The 25515-nt window shown below is 32.8% G+C and overlaps 1 protein-coding gene across 2 annotated transcripts in view; it reads right to left on the bottom strand.

The window, feature by feature from the left end:
- Window positions 1–25515, bottom strand: part of USP25 (ubiquitin specific peptidase 25) — a 143550-nt gene that overhangs the window by 20134 nt on the left and 97901 nt on the right. The window contains exons 18-20 of one of the 2 annotated variants that reach the window (XM_081234059.1): window positions 16380–16519; window positions 11685–11798; window positions 9408–9503 (exon numbers count right to left, since the gene is read on the bottom strand). In XM_081234059.1, coding sequence (XP_081090185.1) covers window positions 9408–9503; window positions 11685–11798; window positions 16380–16519 — 350 coding nt within the window. The remainder of the gene's footprint in view (window positions 1–9407; window positions 9504–11684; window positions 11799–16379; window positions 16520–25515) is intronic. The other variant, XM_081234060.1, reaches the window with a different exon arrangement.

Below are 25515 nucleotides of genomic sequence, written 5' to 3' on the forward strand. Positions count from 1 at the left end.
AGCCATGAAAATTAACTATATTTAGTCATGTAAGACTATCATGGCTCACTTTACAGCATGTTTTGCTTATAAACTCTTTAATCTTCCCAATTTGCAATTAAAAATTTTTCCAATTTGAAAAAAGGCACATGGTCATTTAATAACTGAACTATATGGAATTTGAGAATAAGTATAAAAGAAAAACAATAAATAACTGTTCTTCCTTATTATGGCTCTTAGACAATGATTGCCATAGGCTATTAGAAGGTTTTTGGATATTTAAATATTTCAGATATCATGCTTTTGGCCGAAATTAGTATGACCAGAATAAAATAAATTTGTCTCTTAAATAATATTATAGGTTTAGACATAAGGAATTACAACACTAAATGATTATCCATTCTCCCACCTGCCTTCAAATCACAGGCTGTGATTTTTTTATAAACAGTAAATAGATTTCTATTAGAGAGCTAGAATATACATCATCTTTAACTCTAAGATTATCTCTTGATTTTGCTCTATTTAAGATTCTCCCAATTTTAATGAGTAAATGCCAAAGTCATAATCTATAGGTGTTTTATTAAACCAGTAGAGGTAGAAAGGTACTTCTAAATATCTAGGAGCAATTTTTCAAACACAAAATACCACATTTTATCAGCACAAGTTAATTTATCAACTATTTATTTTTGTTGATGAACTTCCTTCTCGAGTTTTCTGACTTCTGCAATATACTGCAACCATACATATTCCTTCAGATTTTCAACAAGGTGTTCCACACTGGTATATTTAGGAGAGCTGTACACAATCTACTATTAACATTTAACATGGTCCTACTAATCAGGCTCAGTGTTAACCTATTCAGTCTTATTTCCTGTTACTCTTCTACCCAGATCAGGTTCGACTCCCCACAAATGCACACGTCTTTGCTCCTTAAGTTCTCTACATGCATGATGTCCTTGATCGTTCCCCATCTAGCCACACATGACTCATTCAATGAGACTAGTTAAAGTCTCTCTCTTTTGAAATCTTCTTCCAAACGATTTCTACTTAGACTTTTTTCTACTTTCCTAAATCATATGATAAAACATATTCTGAATTTATAACTTCTTATAGACTATTTTGATGTAAGTATATGTCTACATTAGAAAATGTCAAAAATACAAACATACAGTATACTCTGGAGGCAGTAAGATCTAAGGGAAAATCAGTTGGAGTAAAATTCAGAAAGCTAGGTATATCATTTTATTTTTAAAATTGTTTATTTTAAAAACTGATAGTGTACTACGAGATGAAGAAAAACTATTTCAAATTCCAGAGGGTCAGAATCATATAGGTTATATTCTTTGAGCACAATGTAATATAAATAGGAATTAAAAATAAAGATAATTCCCAAACTAAACACTTAGGAATTTTAAAATACTGTTCTAAATTATTCTTGGAACAAAGGAATCAAAATTATCTTAATATTGGGAATATGAGATCTCTAAACCTAAAGGACACAGCCAGATTGGTAAAGGAAAATTCCAGCTTAAGCAATACAGAATAACATTTACTTCAAGAAGCTAGAAAAAGAAAATAAACCAAAATAAAGTAGAAGAAATAAAATAATGTGGCAATTAGATAAAGACCACCAAAGGCTTTTTCTTTCCAAAAAGCTGAATGGAAGACCAAAAAAATGGAGAAAACACCACCAGAAATAAGGAAGGTGATAATACCAAAAATACAGGAAAGTTTTAAAATTTATAAAATAATAATACATAACTTTATGCCAATAAACCATAACATCTTTATTAAATAGATGATCATCTAGGAAACTATAAGTTATCAGAATTACTTTAAGAGGCAGAAAAACTGAAGAGCTGCAGAAAAAATATAGACAATTGAAAAGGTTGCCTAAGATCTATGTCCAATAAAGGAATTAGGCCCATTCTGTTTTAGAGCTGTGCTGTCATGTCAGATCTTCAAAGACCAGATGATTCCTATATCTGAACTGCTCTGAACCCGAAAAAGGGGGAAAGCCTCCTTAATGATTATATAAAACTAGTATAATCTGAATATCAAAAATTGACAAATATTTTTTAAAAAAGGAAGCATAGATCAATTTTGTCAGTGAACATAGATGCCAAGACCCACATCTATTTTTGATAAACTACCTTGTGTACATAAAGAATATATAGGAACAGACAGTATTTACAATGATTAAAAAAAAGACAAATGTTAAGATCCTTACTTTGCAAGGATTAAGGAGAAATCTGTTCAGCATCTCTAATAGATGCATTAAAAAATTATCTAAATTCCAATACCAACCAGTTTAAAAGAAAACTGTAAATTTAAGAAAGTGCTTTTAAATTTATGAGAGGATCTGTAAAAAAACAATACTACACATTCTATTTAATAATAAAACACTAGAAACATTCACATTACACTCAGGAACTAAACAAAGGAGTTTACTACCATTATTTTGTTATTTATATTCTGAAAAGGCTGGTCAACATAATAAAACCAGAAATAAGAAATAAGTATAATGGAAATTATCCCAATAATGAGATAGTTATTGGGAGGCAGTTTACTGAAATAATCAAGAGAATCAACCAAAAAATTATTAGAAAATATAAAGGGTTCATTAAAGTAATTGAATACAATATAAATACATAAAAGTAACTAGTTTTTCCACAACCTACCCTACCAATAATTTGGTATTAAAAGTGAGGATAAACAACTCAATTCACAGAAATAATTTTTATATACCTAAGATTAGATTATAAAAGAAGGTATAAGACCATTATGAAGTAAAATTATAAAACTTTCCTTAAGGACATAAGAGAGGACTAAAAACTGAAGACGCATATCATGTTCCTTTCTGAGAAGACTCAAAATACTGAAAAATATAATTATCCACCTCACTGTAACTTAATATAATGCAAGTATAATCAAATTCTGAAAGGATTTAAGGAGACAAGTTGCAGTTGGTTAAAAATTATCAAAAAAGAAAAAATGAAACTTGCCAAACTTTCCATTTATAAAAGAAAATAAATCAAGGTGTTTCTACTACAAAATATCAAAATATATTACATAATATAATATAAATAAGTGTAATGTTCAAAAACACAAAAATGATCAATGGAACAGAGAGACCCAAAGAGACCCATTTATAAATGGGATTTAATATACGATACAGTATTTTAAGTCAGTGTGCAAAGAATGCATTAGTCAAAGTGTTATTAGTCATGATACGTTTGGACTTTTTGGCTATTTCTCTATTTGGGGAAAACTGAAATATATCTGGGAATCAAACAATAGAAATCATTAAAGTAACAAAGATTTGCAGAATTTTAGAAGTGATTATATAGTCTCAAATCCATTAAGGAAATATTGCTATATTTTATAAGATTAAAAACATTATGTACAGTTAAGACACCAAAAACAAATTTAAAGATAAACGACAAACCACAAAATACAATTTTCAAATTATAGATGAATCAGATCAGATGCTCATTTAACTTAAAAAAAAGAAACAAAAAAAGTGTGCAAAAAATGGACAGGCAGTTAACATAAGAAATACCAACTGCCAAAAAATTTACAGAAAGATACTTAGCCTAACTAAAGATCAAAAATACATAAAATAATGGGATTACCCTTTTTATATCATTTTGTCAGCTAAGCATCAATGACAGTACAATGGAAATTCTACTACGTTATGTTCACATGAGTTTTCAAATGATATATGTACAAGAATGTTCACAAAAATACTGGAAATGACCTAAATGCCCAGCAACAAAAATGGTAATGATGAATTTAATAAAAGTTACAATTTGTGAGTGTTCTTTATGTGACACTGACACTTTATGTGACAGACACTGTCCAATGATGTCTACATGGATTATCTCATTTAATTCTCAAGATAACTTCTCATTTATAAATTAAAAAAAAATGGCTGGGATAATGTCAGTAAATTGCCTAAGATCACACAATTATTAAGTGATACAGCTAGAATTTAAACCCAGGCATCTGAACATAGAGCCTTTGCCAATAACAGCTCGCCTGGGACAGAACTTTCTAACCTAGGCCATGAATAAGCTGTAAGAATTCTGAGATACTAATCCCATCAGCCTTTATGGTGGCCAGATCCATCACTAGATCCATCCATGTTTGTCATAACAAGGAAAAAACTGGAATGCCTTGCTCTAAAAAAATGTTTAAATAAATTTTGGTAAGCTCAACAGGAAATAAAATGTACCTATGAAAAACAATAAATCTACAAATCATGACATGAATAATCATCCACCACATTACATGAAAAAAAAACTAGAAAAAGAAAAGATAGAAAGAGCAAACTTCTATTTTTATTTAAATTATAATGTATGGATGAGTACTGAGTATCAGTCTCAAGAAATAATCAATAGAAGCTAACTGTGGAGTGAAAATTAAAAAGTGAGAGAGAAATGTTTACATTCTATGTTTTGGTATATGTATATTTTATTAGTTTAAACATCACTTTCTCTAAGAAGCCCTCTAGAAAACAGCTCTGTTTTTCCATTATAAGGTCTCTTTCCACAAACTGCTCCTTTAACATACTAATTATGACTCTAATTAGTGTTTGCTTGCCCCTAGAAAATAAGCTTCATTAAGGCAGGAACTCAGTCCATCATTTCCCCAGCTATATTCATTGGATTTAGTACAGTACCTTGATACAAGCAGGTAATACCTTTTGAATATGCCCATCAATAGAATGGAAAAAAAAAAATAGTGTAGTCACACAACGGAATACCATAAGAGAATGAACAAATTCTAACTATATCCAATAATATATATGAAGCTCCAAACATGTTCTTTAGTAAAAGCAGCCAGACACAAAAGGACCTATAGTAAAAGATTCTAGGTATATAAAGTTCAACAAGAAAACTTACTCACATTGTTAGAAGTTCAGATAACATCTACTTTTGGATAGGGGGAAAGTGTAGATCATAGAAAGAAGAAACAAAGGTAATTTCTGGAATAATGTAATGTTCTATTTCTTGGCCTGGTTGATAGTTACATGAATATGTGCACTCTGTGATAATTCACAGGCTGTAAACTCACGAACTGTGTTCTTTTCAGCATGCTTTACATCTTAATAAAAATATTTTTATAACTACTGAATATACAGAGGGGTAATAATAATAGGCACTTATAAAGTAAAAAACAAACTAATAAAGTTATGTCAACTGGGAACAATTGTTATGAAGCAATGAAATAACCAGTAAGGAAAAAAAGTTTCATAATATAGAAGTGTTACTGCTTCATTAAAATCCTAAGGGCACTTTAATAGGTACAGACAAAAAAAAAAATGTACAAAAAAGAAATTTAATGTCTTTGAAAGTAAATGAAAAAAGTTATACTAATCCCATGATTATAATTATGATGTGACCCTCCCACTCCCATCCCTGTACATATACATACAGGCAACTAGTACTTTGAGAATATTATTCCTTTTTTTCCTTCTGGCTTTTATTTTTTGCTCATCACAGTAGCCTTGTACTGACTTTCCCTGGATTTTGTTTTTACATGACAGAAACTTCTGTCTTTAAGCCACTATGATTTGGGGACTTTCTGCTAACAGTGAAAACTAATCTTAATAAATAAAGTCACAACTTGGGAAAAGGACTTAGGTAAATGTCTTTTCTCATTTGTTTTTCCAGATCTGCCTGCCTATTAACTCTTTAATATTCTGTGTACAGGGGCAGACTCCCATGTGGGAGGGCCTGTGGTTGAAATAGGAACTGTGACTGACTGGGTTGGTAACCCTTCCTAATTCAAAAGTTCATTCTTAGCAAATCCACTTACCCAGCTAGATGTAAGTTTCACTTCCCAACTTATCTTTTTATCAGTAACAAAGCGAACATTTTCATCACATGGTTTTACTACTAGCAAATATACATAACATTTTGAAAATTGTTCTGATCATAATGCATTAGGAAATCCATATACAGAAGTACTTAAACATGCACAGAGTTGAAAAACTTCTTCTCACAGCCAAAAAGCTAATATAAAATAAACCCAACAAAGTTTTTTTGGGTAATGTGACAGGATAGAAGAAAAAAACCCAAAAAACAAAACTCTTTCCCTCAATTTATAATAAACTAAGCATTAAAAAGGAAGAAAATTAAAACTATATTACATCTGATTTAGGGAACATAGGAAGACAAAAGGAATCATATGTTAGATTCTGTGCTATATATATATCTTGTGATTTAAATACCGAATGTCGATAATGATTAGAGTCAATTGCCAAGAACATATAGAACAATTAAAAGGTCAACTGCTGTAAAAGGAACCAAAAGTCTGTCAAAAGACCTATAACCAAAAAAAGGGGCTAAGCTCATATGGTTTTACGAGTGAGTTCTAGTTAACTCTTATGGAACAGCTAATTCCTATGTAAACTACACTAGAGTTAAAGAAAAACAGGAGAGCTCAAATCCATTTACTAAATGAATTTAGTAAATGAACTTAATAAGCATGACATCAAACCTGAGGAAGACAGCCCCCAAATAAAAACTTACAGCAATTTTTTATTAATATAGAATGCAGAAAGCCCAAATAAAATGCTACTGAGTTAAATGTAAATAGGGTATTTTTAAATTTATGAAATAAAAATTTATTAAGAAAAGCGTTTTAAGAAAATATTCCAGAAAATTTATAATACCTTAGGTTGAAGAAGACTTTTTGTATAGCAGTGAAACTCCAGAATCCAGAAAGGAGAAGAAAGATAGTATAGATAGCACAGTATTTTTAAAACTTCTTTATGGAAAAAGGTACCATAAACTAAATTCAAACAGAAATGGCAGACTGGGAAAAAATATAGGACATATGTCCGCAGAGAGAGTAATATATAATAAATGAGAGTACATCTATACCATAGAATACTAAATGCAGGTGGTGTAGATAATGTGGTAGATATATTGTCTTAACTTTAAGAATACCCACAATATATTTCTGAGTGATATGTTACAATATGAAGAGTAAAAGTTAAAAAATTTCTCTATATATGCATGTCTTTAAAAACAAAAGGAAAAAACCAGAAAGGTTATACAAATGTTAGAAGTGGTTACAACAGGGCAGAAGCAGAGACTGTTGTTATTAGTTTTATTTAAGACACCTCTATATTACTGAATGATTGCATCTGTATATGTTATTTTTGTTATTTATATGACAAATTTTCTCAAATTTTATATTATCAGCTAGAACTTTCCAAATGCTAATCATTTACCCAAACCAAAAGTATACATTGATTCTAAACTGATAATGTTCACCTACATATTCCTCAATTACCGATAGATGAAAATATACACAAATATAAACTTCAGAGATTTTGTGCTGCATCAAAATCAGAGGGTACATTTAAAAAGACAAATATATGAGATACAGAAAATACACAAAGGATAAGATGCAAAGGGCATTCCCAAAGTGATGATGAAAGGAGATCTCAAGACATCAGTTATATATACCAAGAATAAAGGAAAACCAATGCAAACTGGAGCAGGTCATAAAGCTCCAGAATAGAATTCCACAAGAAAATAAAGCTGACAAAGAACAGAGCAAAAAACTAAGCAAACAACAAAACAACCGATTCCAAGGAAAATGACAGATGAGGGAAGAGAAGTAAAAGTAATAATATGTATGACTTAGTTCAACCCTGAGTAGCACATAAGAAATAATAATACAAGCTGAGGATTCTGAATTAATCAAATGACAAGATTCTTATACACATATTGTGTGTGTGTGTGTGTGTGTGTGTGTGTGTGTGTGTGTTGATGGAGGAATGAAAACTGTATGTGCTGGTGCGTGTATATGGGGCAGGAGAATAAAGAGGACTCATCATTCACGTCCCATGGTAGGGTTTTCAACAGGAAATGTGTAAACTAAGAATCACAAAATCACAAGCATTCTACTTAAAGATATAGAATTAATGCCAAAAGGATTTGATGAAATAACTGAAAGCTGTTACCAGAGCTGGGGGTGGGAGGGATATGATGTGACTGTTGTTTGTGGTATGTATAATTAGTTGGCTCTTTAAAATATATGCAGGTATTAATTTAATAAAAGTGAAGTTTCTAGTTCAACTGGAAGATAGATAAAGATACCCAACCTGACAAAGATGACAATGGTACTATCAATGACAGATAACTCTTCCATAAGAAATAGAAGAAAACTTTTGAACACACATATTTAGTGTTTTCTAAGAAAAGAAATGTAGACTGCCCGGAAATAAGGATTAATTTTTAAACATAAAAGTTGTTTTTCTTTTCTTTCTTCCTTTCTTTCCTTTTTTTTTTTTTTTTTTTTTTTTTGATAAGAGTAGTTTTGAACCTCTCTTATGGGATCTTAACAGAGTGAACAACTCATCTTGGGACCAGCCTGCCAGAACTTCAACAGTTTAGCACCTAAGTCCTATATCCCAGGAAACCCTTCAGTCCCAGGCATACCAGGATGATTGGTCACTCTAATTCTAACCAGTTCAAAAGTGTTTATTGATATAAGGCTACTATTCACAAGGCCTTTGTTTATACCATATACCGAAAGAAACACTGAAAATAAGCAGTTTCTTAAAGACTGCAGTGAATGGTGGTATAGAACATTAAGGGAAAATTTTAGATTTTAAATGTCAAGAAAGGGAACATGTAGCTTTGTTGAAGTGAACCATACCTCAATAAAGCTGTTTTTTTTTTCTTTTAAATAACAAACACTAAAAGGGGCCGGGGGGCGTAAAATAATGAATTGGCTTTGGTTAACCTAAAGAAAGTGACAAACCAAACACAGTGTTTTCATCTTTCAGATATATAAGAACAAATGATAATATAATCAAAACAATAGATCTGGTATTAGAGGGAATAAAGATTTAGTCATGGAATAATTCATCAGCTTGATGGTCTCAAGTCTTGATATGACAAGGATATTAAAATTAATTATGGAGAAAACAAATAAGAAATATAAGATAATGAATGAATCATTTTAGAAACAACTAAATGAAGAAAGCAATTTAGTATGAAATGATAATAAAATTAAATAAAAATATTGTAATATTGACTAACAGTATTACCAGAGGAGAAAATAAACTATTACCAGAAGCATTTATTCAGTTCCTATTTTTGCCCGTCAATACCCTTTATTTGCTTCAAATACAAATACAATAAATTTCTGCTAACAAATCAGAGGTGTACTATTAGGATAACTCAGGTAAATTGCTCTGTTTTTGTTTAATTATCTGACTTTAAAAATAATCAGTCTTAGATTCATGCATAAAAGAAACCCCTAGAACATTATGTGGCCATGATTAGCCATAGATAGGAAGAGAGAAAGTATATAGGAAAACAAATTTAATTCAAGGAAATAAAACATTTTAAGAAGTTTATTTAAAAAATAAATAAATAAAATGGAAATGTTCATTGTACCTTAAAGAACCCTGCTTCAGGGCCACACCTGTCATATACATTCCTGGATTTACCTATCGCCATGATAATACCTTGCATGTTCGGTGTCATCATGATCTGCCACAAGGGATTTAAAGTAAGAACTTTTGAATGGTTATCATAAAAAAAAAAAAAATCAAAAAACCAAAATAATTCCTTTACATGCAAGTTAAAAGTCCTTTGTTTTTACATGCATGTTAAAAGTCCTTTGTTTTTCACTATTTATAAATCAAACGTTGCATTTTTTTGTAGCAAATGTGATCTGATATGCATATAAGTATCTCGAAATCTTCCATACAGAGCCACAGTTAGCTGACATCGTGCCTTTGTGCAAAGTGCAAAAAGGCATCCTGTCTGAACTGAAGAATTTTTTTAAAAGGCACCCCCCTCTTGACAAACAATTTAGAAAATGTGCTGCTCTCTAAGAGAACCGTTTAGAAAAAGCAACACTCTTTTTATTAAAAAAGATGCCTCTTCTTTAAGGCTCGGGGAGCTCAGCATTAGCTCAATTCCAACTCCACTTCTGCCAGTTGGCCAGGCACCCCTGCTTGTACAACCATACAGTCTAAATATCTAAGCAGCAGCCCTGTACCCATATGACTTATTTTTAAAAGTTACAAGGCACATGCACTGTTAAACTATCACTCCAACGAATTAAAAAAAACACATACACAAAACACAAAACTCTGCCAAGAGCATAAGCACTTGCACAAAAGGCAGTGTTAAATGATTAATCACAATTCTACTTTTTTAAATGCCAGAAGGCTCACCCTAAAATCAGCACTAAGGTGCTTGATCAACAAATAACATTTTTATTAAAAACATGCCAGTTTCCATAATCTGCAAGCACCAACATGGTAATAGTTAAACAGAAAAACGTACTGCTACAAATATTTAAGTATTTCTTTGTCTTCATAATAGTTTATGATGTACTATGCCATTTTGTATAATGGACCTGGGCAACTGTGGACTTTCGTATCTGCTGGGGACAGGGAGGGTACTGGAACCAATCCACCATGGATACCAATAGATGACTGTATTCTTAAATGTTTGTATTTTAAAATATCTGCAAAGTGAAACGACTCAAGACACTATGAAGCTATCACATTAGAGCAATAGACTGCATCCATTACCTCTGACTCACTGAAACTATTACCCATAGTATTTATTTTGGAGTACACACTGACAGTTGCAATATACCTAACATTAACTGCTTCAGAAAATCCTTCTGGCCAGTGCCTGACTCACAAACCTGCTTCTTATTCTATGGCCCATGCTTTCTTATAGTAGCACAGTAATAGTAATGTCTTTATGACACCTCTGATTTTGGTGATTAACTCATATAAGAGTTTAATTATAACCTTGAAGTAAGTCTTAAAAAAACATTACTTGGAAAAAACTATTCAATATACATTCAGTTCTCATCCATGCCAGTAAAAACTAACAAATGATAGAATCCAGGGTCTGTCTTTTCTGTTGTTACTATTCAGAAACAGCTTACTCGCCCCCTGTCAAATACAGAAAAGATCAAAACTTAACAGTGTAAAGAAAAGAGTGGTAAAGGGGAAAAAAAATCTTATGGGATCAGGACAACAGCAATTTTCATCTGGATTCCCAAGAACCGTATCATGGGAAACAAAAATGCCTCCATACTGTTAGAAAACTAAGTAGATGAGAATTAACAGTGGAGCAGTAAGAAGAGATGAGATGGAGGTGCCCAGTGTATACAACACTGGTAGGCATTCGACCATGTTGATGAATCATTCAATTCAGTCACACAGAGGGTGCAGAAGAAAACAAAACAAAACAAAACAGTTATCTATACACTAATCTGTATCTAATCTATATCTAATCAGATTGTAGGATCTTCTGGTAGGAAATGGTGGGCAAAGCATTATAATCAATAATTCGAGGAAAGTAGGAAAGGAAAATATTTTTAAGTGCTCAAAATTTCTATTTAATTAAACAAACCTTATCAAAACCTATCAACACGAGAGTAAACAAATCCTATGTCTGCACAAAAGAATTAACTCTAGTAACATAAAATTATTCTTTTAACAAATCCATAAGCTTTCTACTTAAATTTTCATTTGAAATTCGAAGTACTGTCAGCAATTGGTAAGGTAATTTCAGACTGTGGGTGGCAAAGCTGTATGTTATGCAGCAATAGACAATGTGAGGGTGCAGGCATGCCCAAAGTACTTGCATTAAATAGCAAAAAACAAGTGGAAACAGTGCAGAGGGCTATAATAAAGGTACCTCGTCATCATAACCCCCCTCTTTTGACTCAATCATAAATTTCCCTACATGAGGAATCGCCACCTCTACAACTTGCTGGTTAGAAGGTGGTTGGCTTGTGGTATTTTCAGGTTTCTGCAGAAGAAAATCATTAGTGTGAACATTAGAAAAGCGCACAATGGAAGCACTCAGTTTAAGTGCATAGACTCTTGATCCTTTTAAAAATACCTGCATTTTTTTAGCATGAAATGAAAACATCTAAAACTGAACATTAAAGCAAATGCATTAATAAGGTAATAATACAAGACTTCCAGCTTTCACTTTGCATCTCAAACACTAAATTAAATTTTAATTTTTTTTCCCACAAAGCATCTTCAAATTCTGAAAAATAGTTAATACTGAAGTTGTATTTCCTACTGCTGTCTTTACAGGTGAAAGTTTTATTTACTTTTTTAAATTCTAATAACTCCACAAAGCCTTTCTTGATATCTCCATCAAAATAAGATATGACCTCCTCTGAATCCAGGAGAGTCTGTAAGTTTCCTTTCTTATGATTTTACCTTTCTATCCTTTCTAATAATCGATTGTATAGCCACTTAATATCCACACTCTACTGTGTTTAAACCCACTCGGTCACAGCCTATGAGATCTAGTACAATATATTTACATCATGAGTGTCCAGTGAATCCTTGTTTTGGGGAAAGCTGCTAGAAAGTGATGTCCATTTTTAAAAACTCAGTCAGATTCTTCTTCTTTTCTTTGTTAAGAAATTCTAAGAATTTCACTAACCCAAACTAATGGAGTGGAAGCCAGTGTGAAATCCAGAAAGTCCACTCAAAGACACTAATATGGTTCATTCAAAACACTGTTCAGATTTCACAAGGATCTTACTTTACTGAATAGATTTATAACTAGCATATTCACTATTTACCTACAAACAAATTTCAGAAGTACTTAAGATGTTTGAAAGCAGCTTGCTTAAGTAATTTCAAATTGCACCATAAAAATTTCCCTAAGCAAAGATGAACTTTACTTTTGACATCAAATAAACAGAAAATTTTAATAAAAACAGAGTGGTTTTACTGCAGTTTAAAATACAGGTAAATTTTAGTGATGTGAAGACTTTCTGACTTTTCCAAAGTACATATGCAGAAAAAGTTTAACTGAACAATAAAACAAGAATAATGGCCAAAACCGGCATTGCTTCTTTTAAAAGAAATGTTATTTTTAACCATAACATTTTCAGAAAAGCTTTCCTCGTTCTGTTTGAGTCCTCAATTTTTCAAGAGGAAACAACCTGCATGGTTGTCATGATCGTGAGAGCTAATATACAGCTAACCCAAAACCTGACACATTAATTGTTGTTCTATAAATGATAGGTATTACAAATATTATACTATTATGCTTCTTGAAATTGCTTATACCTGAATAATCCTAATCCAATATTACTACTTACAGAGATAAGCTTGGTCTATGACATTTAGTTAAGGATTTTTAATCCTTCCAGCATTTGAGAGAGGAAGAATTGTCCTATGTCTCCATTCACAAGAGTGAAATATAAGCAGGTTAACTAAGAAATTTGTCTGAACTTTTGGTGAAAAATTTCTCATAAGCAAACCAACCCAAAACAATACTATATTAAGAAGGAAAAATACAAATTTAAGGCAAGTAGCAACCAGAAAATGTATTCCTTAGAATACTTATCCTTACAAAATGACGTTTCCTTTGAAAAAAAACTGCACTTAGGAAAAATAAATGTTCTATAATCCTTTCCAGTTGCCACACAAGAGTTTCAACAGCAATAACACTAATTAATTTTTGGGGTGAAAGTTGAAAAAGAGAAGAAATTTTGGGCACATGTAGTTATTCTGTGTCCATCAAGTTTAGATATCCTAAAGTACCATAAAAATTTTTAATATAAAGAATTTTAGGGTTCACTGAAGTAAAGTACATTTACCTCTTACTGTCAGGTCCCATATGAACACCTTAACAAAGGCTGAACTTGAAAGAGATTAAAGATATGTTCCTCAGTTAATAAGTTGTAAAAATAATTAGAACACAAAGATTTTTATTAATTGCCTAAAATCTATTAAATACATGATTTTTTTAAAAAGTGGTCCCATAAAAGGGTAATTAGAAAGCTATATATCTTCAACCCCTTTGGCTTCCTTAATATACTCATACCTTTTTAACCTACTAACTTATGGGGAATCTAGTCTAAAGAAATAACCAGAAATATGGAAAAAGTTTCATTTTTAACAGCCTATTTATAATAATGTAAAAGTAGAAATCAATATACAAGGGGGAATGAGTAATAAGAATTTAATCACTTAATGGAATACTATTCAACCATTAAATGTTTTTTAGTTTGTAACATGGGGAAACTGTTATGTTCAGTGATTAAAAGAAGAAAAGTTAAGATATAAAATTTTATATGCAGTAGTAACTCAATTACAAACTAAATCCCAAATCTGTATATAAAAATAAGAATGAAAGAAAACATACCAACTTATTAAGTGATTAACTTTGGGTAGTGGAAATATGCATGATTCTTTCTTAGAGTCTACTTTTTTGAATTTTTAAATTTTCTAAAATATTTCACTTAAAATGAAAGACATTCTTCTAAAAAGCAAGCTGTCTAAACATTTGGAGAGTATCTCTCTATGGTTTCTGTGATTCTAAGCTTTCCAGGAAATTCTTCTTCTACTAAGGTTGGAACTTTATTGTATATTTGTGAAATGTTTAAGACTTAAGTAACAGAAGGAAATAAAGAGCGACTTAGGGCCTACACTACATGCTAGGCACTTTAAAAAATGATCTTAATTCATCCGACAATCACCTCCATTTTATATAAAAGAAAAACTAAGGTTTAGAAAAATTAAGCAACTTATTCAAGTATGCATAGCTAGCAAGAAGTAAAATTAATATTCAAAAACCCAGGACTATTTAATCCCTAGATCTGAAGACTCTGAAATTTAGTTTCTAAGGTATACCTTTAAAGGAGAAAACCCAGTAGGTGGTTACCACGATCCTAAGCAACTGACCATGAGACCAGGAACCACTGGTCAGACAGTCATGATTAATATATTCTCAGACATGCTTCAGAATTTACACAGACAATGTGGCCAACTATTGGTGCTACTCCAGAAGATATACCAGGTAGAAAAATATTTATGCTAGCTATCATATTCCCTCAATGCCATCTTTTTTCAAGTAAAGGTGAAGCAGTAGATTGCTAGCTTATAAGATGATATCAATAGGAATTAACTAATCAATCAAAATTTAAGTGCTGATTTCTACAAATTTAAATTACACGATTAGCCAAACTAAAAAAAAAAAAAAAAAAAAATCATGATTCTACATTAAGCTAAGTAATGCATGCAGCTTTCTGATACCAGTTAAAAGAATGATACTTATTAGCCATAATGTAGGCTCTAACAAATAAAAATCTTAATTAGCAAAAGCCCTGGCAAATTATTTTTTTTATATCAGGCAAAAATATTTCTCCCTTGTTATCTACTCCTGTGTTTTTTCTCCCTCCCTAGGGTTTCTTCTACCATCCCCCAAGAAGTAGAAATCCCAGATCTATTAAAAGAATCATTTTTCAGGAAGTGCTTTAGAGTTAGCAATTCCTCATCACAAGTTTTTTAGTCTCTAGGGATATTTGCAAAATTTAAAATGATCAAAAAAATCTATCTATATTAATACATTTTTTAGGGTAAGATGATATATAATCAAACTTTTTCAAAAAGGAAATTAAATTTAAAAATAATTTGATTACTTTGTTCATCAAAACATAATTAACAGAATACCCTATTAATCGAACATTTTGGTTAATCAAGATCTTATCATATTAAAGGCATCACTGTAATTAGCAGGCTATTGTTGAGATTAAGTTCACTCAGTGGAAAATAATGTGTTGAAAAATTACATGTCCTGTTCGCTTTAGCACTCTAGGAGTGGAATCTTCAAATCCTAAAATTAGCTATCACGAAACTTGTATTAGACTTGCTTGTGTTCACTAATAAAATAAAAAATAAATGACTATAGCAACTGAATAGTTTCGTAGTATGAGATTCTTGAAACATCTCTCAGAATAACATATTCATTGAAACGTAATGCAATACCAATGTGCTCAACTGTTATAAAAAGACACACTTGAATACTTGAAAATTACCAATAAAGGAGGCTTATAATGACAATTTTATATAGGACACTACTGAAATATGCATAAAGTGTTTTATAATATCATATTTATTCTACTAATAATACTCTAACCTACACTATCTAGTATTTTGTTAAACACAGTCCATGAAACAATGAAATTTAAACCTTATATTCCCAATTATTTCAATGTAATAAGACTAAAGATGGGAGGAGGGATTGAGGGAAAAGAAAATTAATGCTAAATTTTGTACTTCTCTTTTTTAAGTTCCAAATCAAATGACTAGTTCAGTCTATGATTATAATTTTTCATAATTCTTTAACAGGAAGATATAAACTTATTTTTTTTTAAAGAAGCATTTTAAAAATTACAGCTGAGGAAATTACCGCCTGGCAGTTAGGTGACACCTACAATCACTCATCATGTTCAAGTGAAGCCGTCCTTTGGCCTGGTCTCTCCTGACTCCCAGACAGGTCATTCTCCTTATACTGCTAGGAAACCTCATGAACATCGATGGGTATGTTCAGAGAGCTAAAAGAGAAAATTCTTACCGACTGTAAAACTGTTTCAGGACTTTTATCTTCATGCTCATGTGATGCCTTGGTAATTATTCGAATAGTTTCTTCTTTCAAGTGCTTTGAGAAATCACTTCTTGATGGCTGCTCTAGATATTCTGGTTCTTCTGCTTGTGCTTCATGAGAAAAGAATCAATTGTATATCTAATATAAATCAGTGAGTCTATACTAAGATATATCTGTTATTTATTTCTCATTTGAAGTTATACAATAATTAATTTTACTTTACTTACTCAATTTAAAGTAATACATGCTTCAATATACAGCACTTCCCCCAGAATTTACCAAAAGAAAGAATCAGATCTCAGAGTAGTCAAATAATTACTGAAGAAAGCACTCATTATAGTTTATGCTAAGAAATTCATAGTAAAATTTTTTGTCATGATAAGTATCAAAGTCTAACTTTGGAAAATCACGAGCATTCTACCAAAAAAAAGAAAAAAAAAGAGGTAGGGGGGTGGTTTGTACAACAATCCTGGTCTGAGTTTCTGTAGAGAGCACAGTAGCTGTTTTTCTGGACACAGTATCCTTTTTCATACTTACCTAACAAAATCCTAACCCTGAATGAACCCAACCTTCTATCTTTTCCGAACCTGTTCCTGGTAGCTGAGTGTTGTCAGAGAAAAACAATTACAACTTGCCAAACTGGTACCAATATAAATTCAAGACTTCAAATACTACTTCTGTGAAGAATTCCTAAAGTTATATCTACTGACTATGTTCTGAGTTCAAAACCCACAGATGCAACAATGTACTCTGAATGTCCACTGGGTATTTAACAGACAACCCCAAAATCCTTATACGACCTACAAAGCATTATATAAATGGGTCTCTGCCTATCTCTCCAACATTGCCGGGTGTCCTTTGCCCTTTACTCAAAAAAGAACACATACTAGCCTTTTTTCAGCTTATCTAATACATCAGAGGTTTACCTTCCAACTTTTAGATCTTTCCTCATTTTCTTCCCTTTGCCTGTGTGTTCACCAATTCTCACCCCCCCATCTAATAACTTCTATATATCCTTTTGTTTAAATATCACTTCCTTATGGAAGTATTCCTGGTAACCCCATTTCTAGAGCAGGGTTGCTCTGCCTCAACACTACTGACATTTTGGTTCAGATGATTCTTTGGTGTGGAGGATTGTCCTGTGTACCCAGGCATCTACCCACTAGATGCCAGTTGTACTGTCCCCGCAGGTGTGACAACCAGAAATGCCTCCAGTATTGTCAAATGCCATTTGAGGGACAAAATCACTCTCAGGTGAGAATAACTGCTCTAGAGTAAACGTATACTTTCTTTTTAATAGCACTTACCACAATTATAACTTCATTATTTTTGTTAAGTACTTGTTTCAAGCCCATATCCCCCTGCTAGACTGTAAGAATCGAAAGAGCAGTGATGCTATCTCCCTTTTGTATTGCTATTTCTTCAATACCTAGCATATAATAAGCACACAATAACTTAATGGAACAAATGAATTAATAAGCTAATGAATGGATAAAAAGAAATAAGAAAGTACACTAAAATGCTCTACAGCGTTACTGGGATAGGATGAGTCCTTGCTCAATCAATTGGTGGGACACGACAGGATTACTGTCTACCTTTCCAATATTTTACTAACTTAAAACTTTTCTCAAAGTGAAATATTATTCAAAAAGAAATAATGTAATTTCAACATAGATGCACGAGCATTCATTTATCCAATGAATTCTAATTAAGTGTCCAACTATGTGCCTGGCACTAGGCTAGGCACTGGGACTCTGAGTGTGAACAAAGCAGCCAGTCCCTACCCCCATGGAGTTTATAGTCAACTATGGAGAAAGTTATTCACCAAAGAATCACACATATGAATTGTGACAATATCATAATAATACGTTATAGGAATAAAATGGGGAAAGGGTAATTTAGATTATGGGATATGAGATAAACTGACTTTTTAGCTGAAGGATAATGGATTAGGTTTGAAAATGGAAGAATGAACAGCCCATGAAGTGAGCATAAGCTCAATCCAAAAGGCATCTAGTGTGGCTGGACTATAGTATTACAAGAGGGGAGAGGTGGCAAGAGATGATGCAGATAGGGACAAAACGGAGGCCTTTTTGAGTCACAAAAGTTTTGAAGGGCAAAGGAAGTGAATGAACGTTTTAAATACAATGGCAACATGTCAAGTTTAAAGAACATTATTCTGACTACACTGCAAAGAACAGATTAGAGAGGAAAGTAAAACTAGAAGTCAATGAAAGTACTAAAAGGTACTACAACAATATGAGCAAAAAACGACTATTCTTTTGGATAACAGAGACAGCAAGAAAGAGAGAATTGGTTAGATTCAAGATGCATTTTAGACATAAAGGTTTGGAGACTAATGTGAAGATGACTTAAATTCGGGGTATGAGTAATTAGGATAATGGGAGTGAAATATACTATGACAAGGAAAACTAAAGGTAGAAATGTTTACAATGTGTGTGATAGGTAAAGAAGTTAAAAAAAGTTAAATGTCCTCATTTCTTTATTTCCTGACTTTGGACTGCAATGTTCTTTCAGTGTCCCTGTATGATAGACAAGGTTAAGAAAATCTTAACCACTACAACTCCAGCTTAGCAAGTCTTCTGCTTCTGGAAGGTTTCATAAGTGGCTTAAGTCAGCTGCTTTAGGGATTAACAGAGAGACTTCTTGTTGATAAAGCTTTCATTACTTGTGTTTTCCCCCTTTGTCTCTTCTCACTGTTATAGATAAAACATCAGTAGTTGATAGTAGGATGTGAGCTTAATGCAATGAGGGCCAAGAAATCCATCTGGTGTGACACTGGTCTAAGCCAGGGAAACCTGGACAATGTATGTAAATTAAGTCCTTAAGAGAAAACGTAATTTTATCTGATCGACACAGTCAAATACACCTTAGGTGCCCAGCATCAAGGTTTCCTTCCACATAGGGATTTGAGTCCAAAAACCTTACATGATGCTGAATGATTCTGCCTAAATGTCATATAAAACTATTTCCTCTAGAATTTTCCCTGTGTAAATATCTTCCAGGGAACTTATTTGAATGGTACTGTAATCACAGTAGGTAAACCTATAAGGATTCGAGTTCTGGGAGTTTGGAAACAAAAAACCCAAACTTCATTCCCAACATGTTTGTTGAGCATATGCCATTTTCAGTACTGAGCTAGGTATTAACAATGGTAAAAGAAAAAAAAAAAAAAAAAAAGACAAAATTTACTCACTTTAAGGAATTCTCAACAAAATCAGATAAATGTATAGTCCATTACAATACGAAGTACTGAATGCAGTAACAGACTTATGCACAAGGTAATACAGAAGCATTGTGGACCTAATACACACACTTGGAATGATGCTGCATGCTAAGAAAGGAGGAATGCCAACTGAGCTGAGTCTCGAAGGATTTGTAGAGAAAATTATCTTGATGAGAAAGAAGATGATTCCAGGCAGAAGGAATAGCATATGCAAAGGCACTGCAAGGACAGATAAAAGATTAATAAAATCCTTGCTATTAATGAGCCTTTACACTGGTAATCAAGATGAAATATAACATAAATTTGGTAGTGAGAAAAGATTGGGACTAGAATAGAGGAAAAAAGGTAATTGCTACAGGGGTAATTAGGGGGATTCATAAAGATTTGGGGATATGAGGAAAGTCTTAAAATGGACAAATTTCAAGAATAGTGAGGATAAGAGGACATTTTCCAAATGAAGGATACTTCATGAGCAAAGCCTTAATGACAGGAAAATAACCTACAAGCAAGAATAATGGGGAATACCCTGGTTTAGATGAAACATAGAATAGTAGTCTTGGAAGAATTACAAGGGAGTCAGATTATAATAGAGGGTCTTCATAAAAAAGGAAAGAGGTTTTAGCTTCATTTTGTCAAACCAGAAGAGTAAAAAACATGTTCACTAGAACAAATAACCAAAGGAAGAAATTAAAAAGCTCTTTCCACTACCTAGTGATAAGCATTATTAATATTTTTAGTATTATATATTCCAGATTTTACCTACCCAAATTTTTTTAAAAAGTTATTCTGAATATACTGTTTTTAACTTAATATAACAAACGTTCTTCCTGTCGATACAACTTTTACTGGTTATACCGTGTTCTTCTGTATAAAGGGCTCACACAACTAATATTGTAACATACATTTAGGCAATTTCCATTTCTTTGTTAAAAACAACATTAGGACAAAACATCTGGCTCTTTTATGTTTTTTGAACACACAATAGTTTTTGTCCATCCTGTATCCCTATAGAAGTCTCATCCCTGCTGGCCTATATAAATGGTAGGAGCTCAATAAACAGAGACCATGCTGTTTCCTTTATGCACTAACTGGCATTTTATGTAGTAACTAGTCCCACAGTTATTAAAATGTTATTGTTCAGGCTTCAGCTTGAAATACAGCTGGTGATTACTTATGTAACATTTGTTACTCTTAATTCCTGGAAGTCTTCTTTGGTTACCTACCTGCAGCTACAAACTCCTAAACACACTCACTTCACCGTGAATGACCAGTTCTCTGTAGAGGTATAAAATGTCCCTGTACCTGGAGTATCTTTCTAATCATTTATTTAGTTTATGGATGCTTCACTGAGATTTTTGGATGGCTGTCCTCCACATAAGATATTTTCCAGCCATGTTCTATGTTGATAATAGAACTTACTCATTCACCTATTTGGCTGTTATATAAAATCCAACATTCTGAGAGTACTCAGAACTTGCTCCTTTAGTCCACCTTCATGTTGAAGTAAGGGGTTGGGAGGACCTTGGGGGTGTTCTATGCCTGTTTCCTGGTTATGGTCTTTAGCATTTTAAGAGAGTCAACTTGACAAGCAATTGACTTTCTGTCAAAGCATAAGGATCTGCTCTCTAATCAACTATTTAAAAAAAGAACAACTCATATCTTTCAGAAGTATTTCATACCTTAACTTACTAATGAGTCATACTTATTACATGCACATTTAGAACAATATTTAAAGAGTACTGCATCAAAGAATAGCAGTCCATTTTTCTTACAGAAATGTATTTAAAATCAATGATTCCCCAAAAGCAGCCTATAAAGAGCCATGCTAAGCTGGCTGCATAGAATCATCACAGAAACAATTTTAAGACTTCAGATTCCTAGGTGGCACCACAAACAGAATTCTCAGCAATGTGGGAAGCAGAGGCTTAGGAACCAAAGTTAAACCTAAAATTTATCCAGGATAGAGCTATATCTGCACAACGCTTTTTAGCCTTCTTCCTTAATGTATAGTTATTTTGGCTATCCTTTTTTACATATACATCTTTATTGGAGTATAATTGCTTTATAATGTTGTTAGTTTCTGCTGTACAACAAAGTGAATCAGCTATATGCATCCATATATCCCCATATCCCCTCCCTCTTAAGCCTCCCTCCCAATCCCACACCTCTAGGTTGTCACAAAGCACCAAGCTGATCTCCCTGTGCTATGCAGCAGCTTCCCACTAGCTATCTATTTTACACTGGCTATCCTTTTAAAATGGTTGCATTCCCATACACTGAGGATCACCCCTAGGAAACTCATTATTGCAATTTCCATAGGGAATGAAATCAAATCAGAAAATATTCAAGGGGCATCAACCATGTGTCATTTATTATGCTAGATTCTGGAGATTTAAATAAGAACATCACTCGGTCCCTGTTTTAAAGGAACTTGAAAATATTGAGGATATTGTTCATTCTACCAGGTCTTACTCTCAGGAACCAGCTGTACTTTCCTGGAATATCAGCTTATTTGTGACTTGTAGACCATTTGGTCTACAAGTCAAAAATAAGGTCATTTTTGTCAAAAATGAGGTCATTTTTTGTTTTCAGTTCCTTTTTGTTTTTAAAATCCAATGTTATATATATTGTAAGGACTTCAAATAGTTTTTGAGTAAGATATGGGTAATACAAGCAAAACAGGCAAAGCTCTCTCTCCTTCAGAATAATTTGTTTTATACATACAGCCTAGAGCCATGCTGCTTAACCACAGGTATACCTCAGAATTATCTGAACATCTTTTTTAAAATATATATTCTGGACCCTTCCTCCACTGATTCTGATCACAGTAAATCTTAGGTGGTATGTCCTGTTTATACTCAGAAAAAGTCCCCCAGGTAATTCTGATGTATCGATATATACCATGGTAAAGAACTGTTGGCTAAATCTCTACACATAAGTGTTAAGGTAAGTTTTCTTTTGCAGTAGGCAGGTTAGGGAGGTAGTGTGAGATGGACTAAAGAATACTTTTCTATCATTTATTATTTAGTTTCAGTAAGACAATGAATCATGTGAGAAAAGTGATGCCTATGGATTTCTTGGTCACCTGTTAGAGAAGAGGAACAAATACTCATTTAATTAATACTATATAAATTATTATTCTTATTTGGAATATCACCCTTAAGAAATTGGATTTTAATGGTTCTTAGGTTACAGCTTTACTGAAAAGATTTGCAGGGAGAGAAAAAAATCACTCTGATGGATTTTATGAACAGGATTTCCTTGTATGACTTCTACTAGTCACTCATAATCCTAGTGCACATCTGAGAGATTTAAACACAGGTTCTCTTTGACAGTTTGAAAGTATTATACCAAATTAAACAAATTACTTTGAAAACTGTGAGGAGAAACAGGAGAAAGATGGCATAGGCATTAAAGTAAAATTTCTCTACTAATGATAGGATGTAAGTGATTCCAATGAACACTATAATAGATTCCCTTATTCAATTGTGATATGTTAAATTCCCCTGTAACAGAAGATGGATTTCTTAATATGATATGTAAGATAATACAGTAATAGAAACCAATCTTTTAAACAATAATCTCATACCCAAATTTATAGATTTAGAACATTCTATTTCTACTAACTCAAAATGTATATTTCTAGCAATTCTATACAGGACACAATGTTTTCTACTGAGGCAGTATTGTCACTGCTTTCTAAAAACCCAGTCTGGAAGATAACTATCATAACAATTACATATGAATTGACTTTTTCCATCTCTTTATTTTTTAGTTATTCTGGCTCCTTTCAGAAATACATCTATATTTCTCTTCAAGTTTTTTTTTTTTAAATACTAAAGAGGGACATGAACATATATGCCCAATACCTAGTGTTGAATTTTTTAAAACTTACAAAACAGCATATAAAGTGTATAATAGGAAGTACTGATCAGGATAAAAAGGGTGTGGAGCATACACACATGTGGCCTTTTCATAGTGAGGGAATATAAGATGACAAATGTAAATGATGGTAGTCCTGTCAGATAGGAACATTAGTGGGGAATATGTATTAGTCTGATTTAGTAAAAATAAAATGTGTTAAGTCTGTAAATTTAGACAGTCTTGTGAGAAACAGAAAAGATGGAAACTGAGCCAAGAATAATAGGGTTGGAGCTTAACCAATGACTGGAGCACTCACCTTCATCTGAGTGCTTAGGTGCCACTATCACGCCAATTATGCAGCCCTGTCCTCCCACTAATAAGATAAGAAGAGCCATGTGCAACTGGAGCACTTAAAAGTTAAGCAAGGAGTAACAGAGTAGCTCCGTCTTGGGGCAAGTTCTAGGGAGTAATTTGGAAAGGATATGTACAGAAGACAAGGGATGAAATCACAAAGAGATGGAACTGACTCAAAAATGAAAGGAACTATAACATAGTTACTACACTGTGATTTGAACTCAGAAACCTCTTGATAGCTACTGAGCTATTTTACTTCCTACTAATATGGACAAAGTTACTATAAAGAAACTGCATTGTTGTGAAACTATAGAGTTTCACCTGTTCTACACAGTGGCCCTTGATGTACAGGAAGAAAGTACAGTCCTCGTCTGGTAGAGCTCACCAGAGACTACAACGGTGGTATTCAGATATACTATACTGCATTTCTGTATCAATATGTTGGTATCTTTGTTGGTATAATACCATTATCTTGGTCTTTTAAAAATTCTGAATCAATGTCACTTAAAATCAAGATCAAAGGGGCTTCCCTGGTGGCGCAGTGGATGAGAGTCCGCCTGCCGATGCAGGGGACATGGGTTCGTGCCCCGGTCTGGGAAGATCCCACATGCTGCGGAGTGGCTAGGCCCGTGAGCCATGGCCGCTGAGCCTGCGCGTCCGGAGCCTGTGCTCCGCAACGGGAGAGGCCACAACACTGAGAGGCCCGCATACCGCAAAAAAAAAAACAAAAACAAGATCAAGGACTCAACTATTCAATTCATATGAGAACAAGTTCCAAGTCTGGAAAGATCTGTGCATGCCTACATCAGTCACCATACCATATTGTGGTATTACAAATCTCTCATTGAAAGAATAATTCCTTCTAAAGTTCAGATGATAATGCTGAAACCTACCTAGGTAAAGCTTCATGGGAATCTGTCTATAAAAGATGAAATTAAACAAACACCTAAAATGCTTTCTTAAAACATAAAAACAAAACACACAGATCTTACAAAAAAAGGGTGATTCAAAATGATCCACTCAGAGTTACTAAAAAAAAAAAAAGAGAGAGAGAGAAAGAGACAAATGGGGTTATGGAAAACATCTGTTTAATTTATCTCTTCTCATTTCCCCAACCACTAAACAGAAAGAGCACCTTTCCTACAGTACAAAATGTCATCCTAAAATATTTTGACAACTTAGTGATGAAATTAATCTTAAAAAAATCATTAGACATTGTATTTTTTTAGCTTTGCTAGAACATATTTTTGTACAGTGTTATTCTTAATATTTTATTGATTTCATCACCTAGTAATTGTAGAATGTTTAATATTTATATTTTTATACACTTATCTTCTCATCTGTTTTACAGATCTATACAGATTTTTGCTTGGAATATATTAAATATTTAGTTCCTGCTAATTTTGTTTTTAAGAATTCTGAAAAAAAATCAAATAAATACTGTACATGAATTAATACTATTTACCAGTAGTGTTATTTTGCTCATATATGAAATTATTAGAGTTCATTCCTTTGATAGCCTTAGTGAATTGGCTTGGGTTACCTGCGGTTTCACAGTTTTTCTAAGCATCTTGCCAAGAAAAGTCAATCAAAGCAGGCAGAATAGGTAGAGGGAGAGTTAGCAGAATCATCTCATTTAAC

The sequence above is a fragment of the Mesoplodon bidens genome, assembly GCF_964165515.1.
Source record: "Mesoplodon bidens genome assembly, chromosome: 5".
Taxonomy (NCBI): Eukaryota; Metazoa; Chordata; class Mammalia; order Artiodactyla; family Ziphiidae; genus Mesoplodon; species Mesoplodon bidens.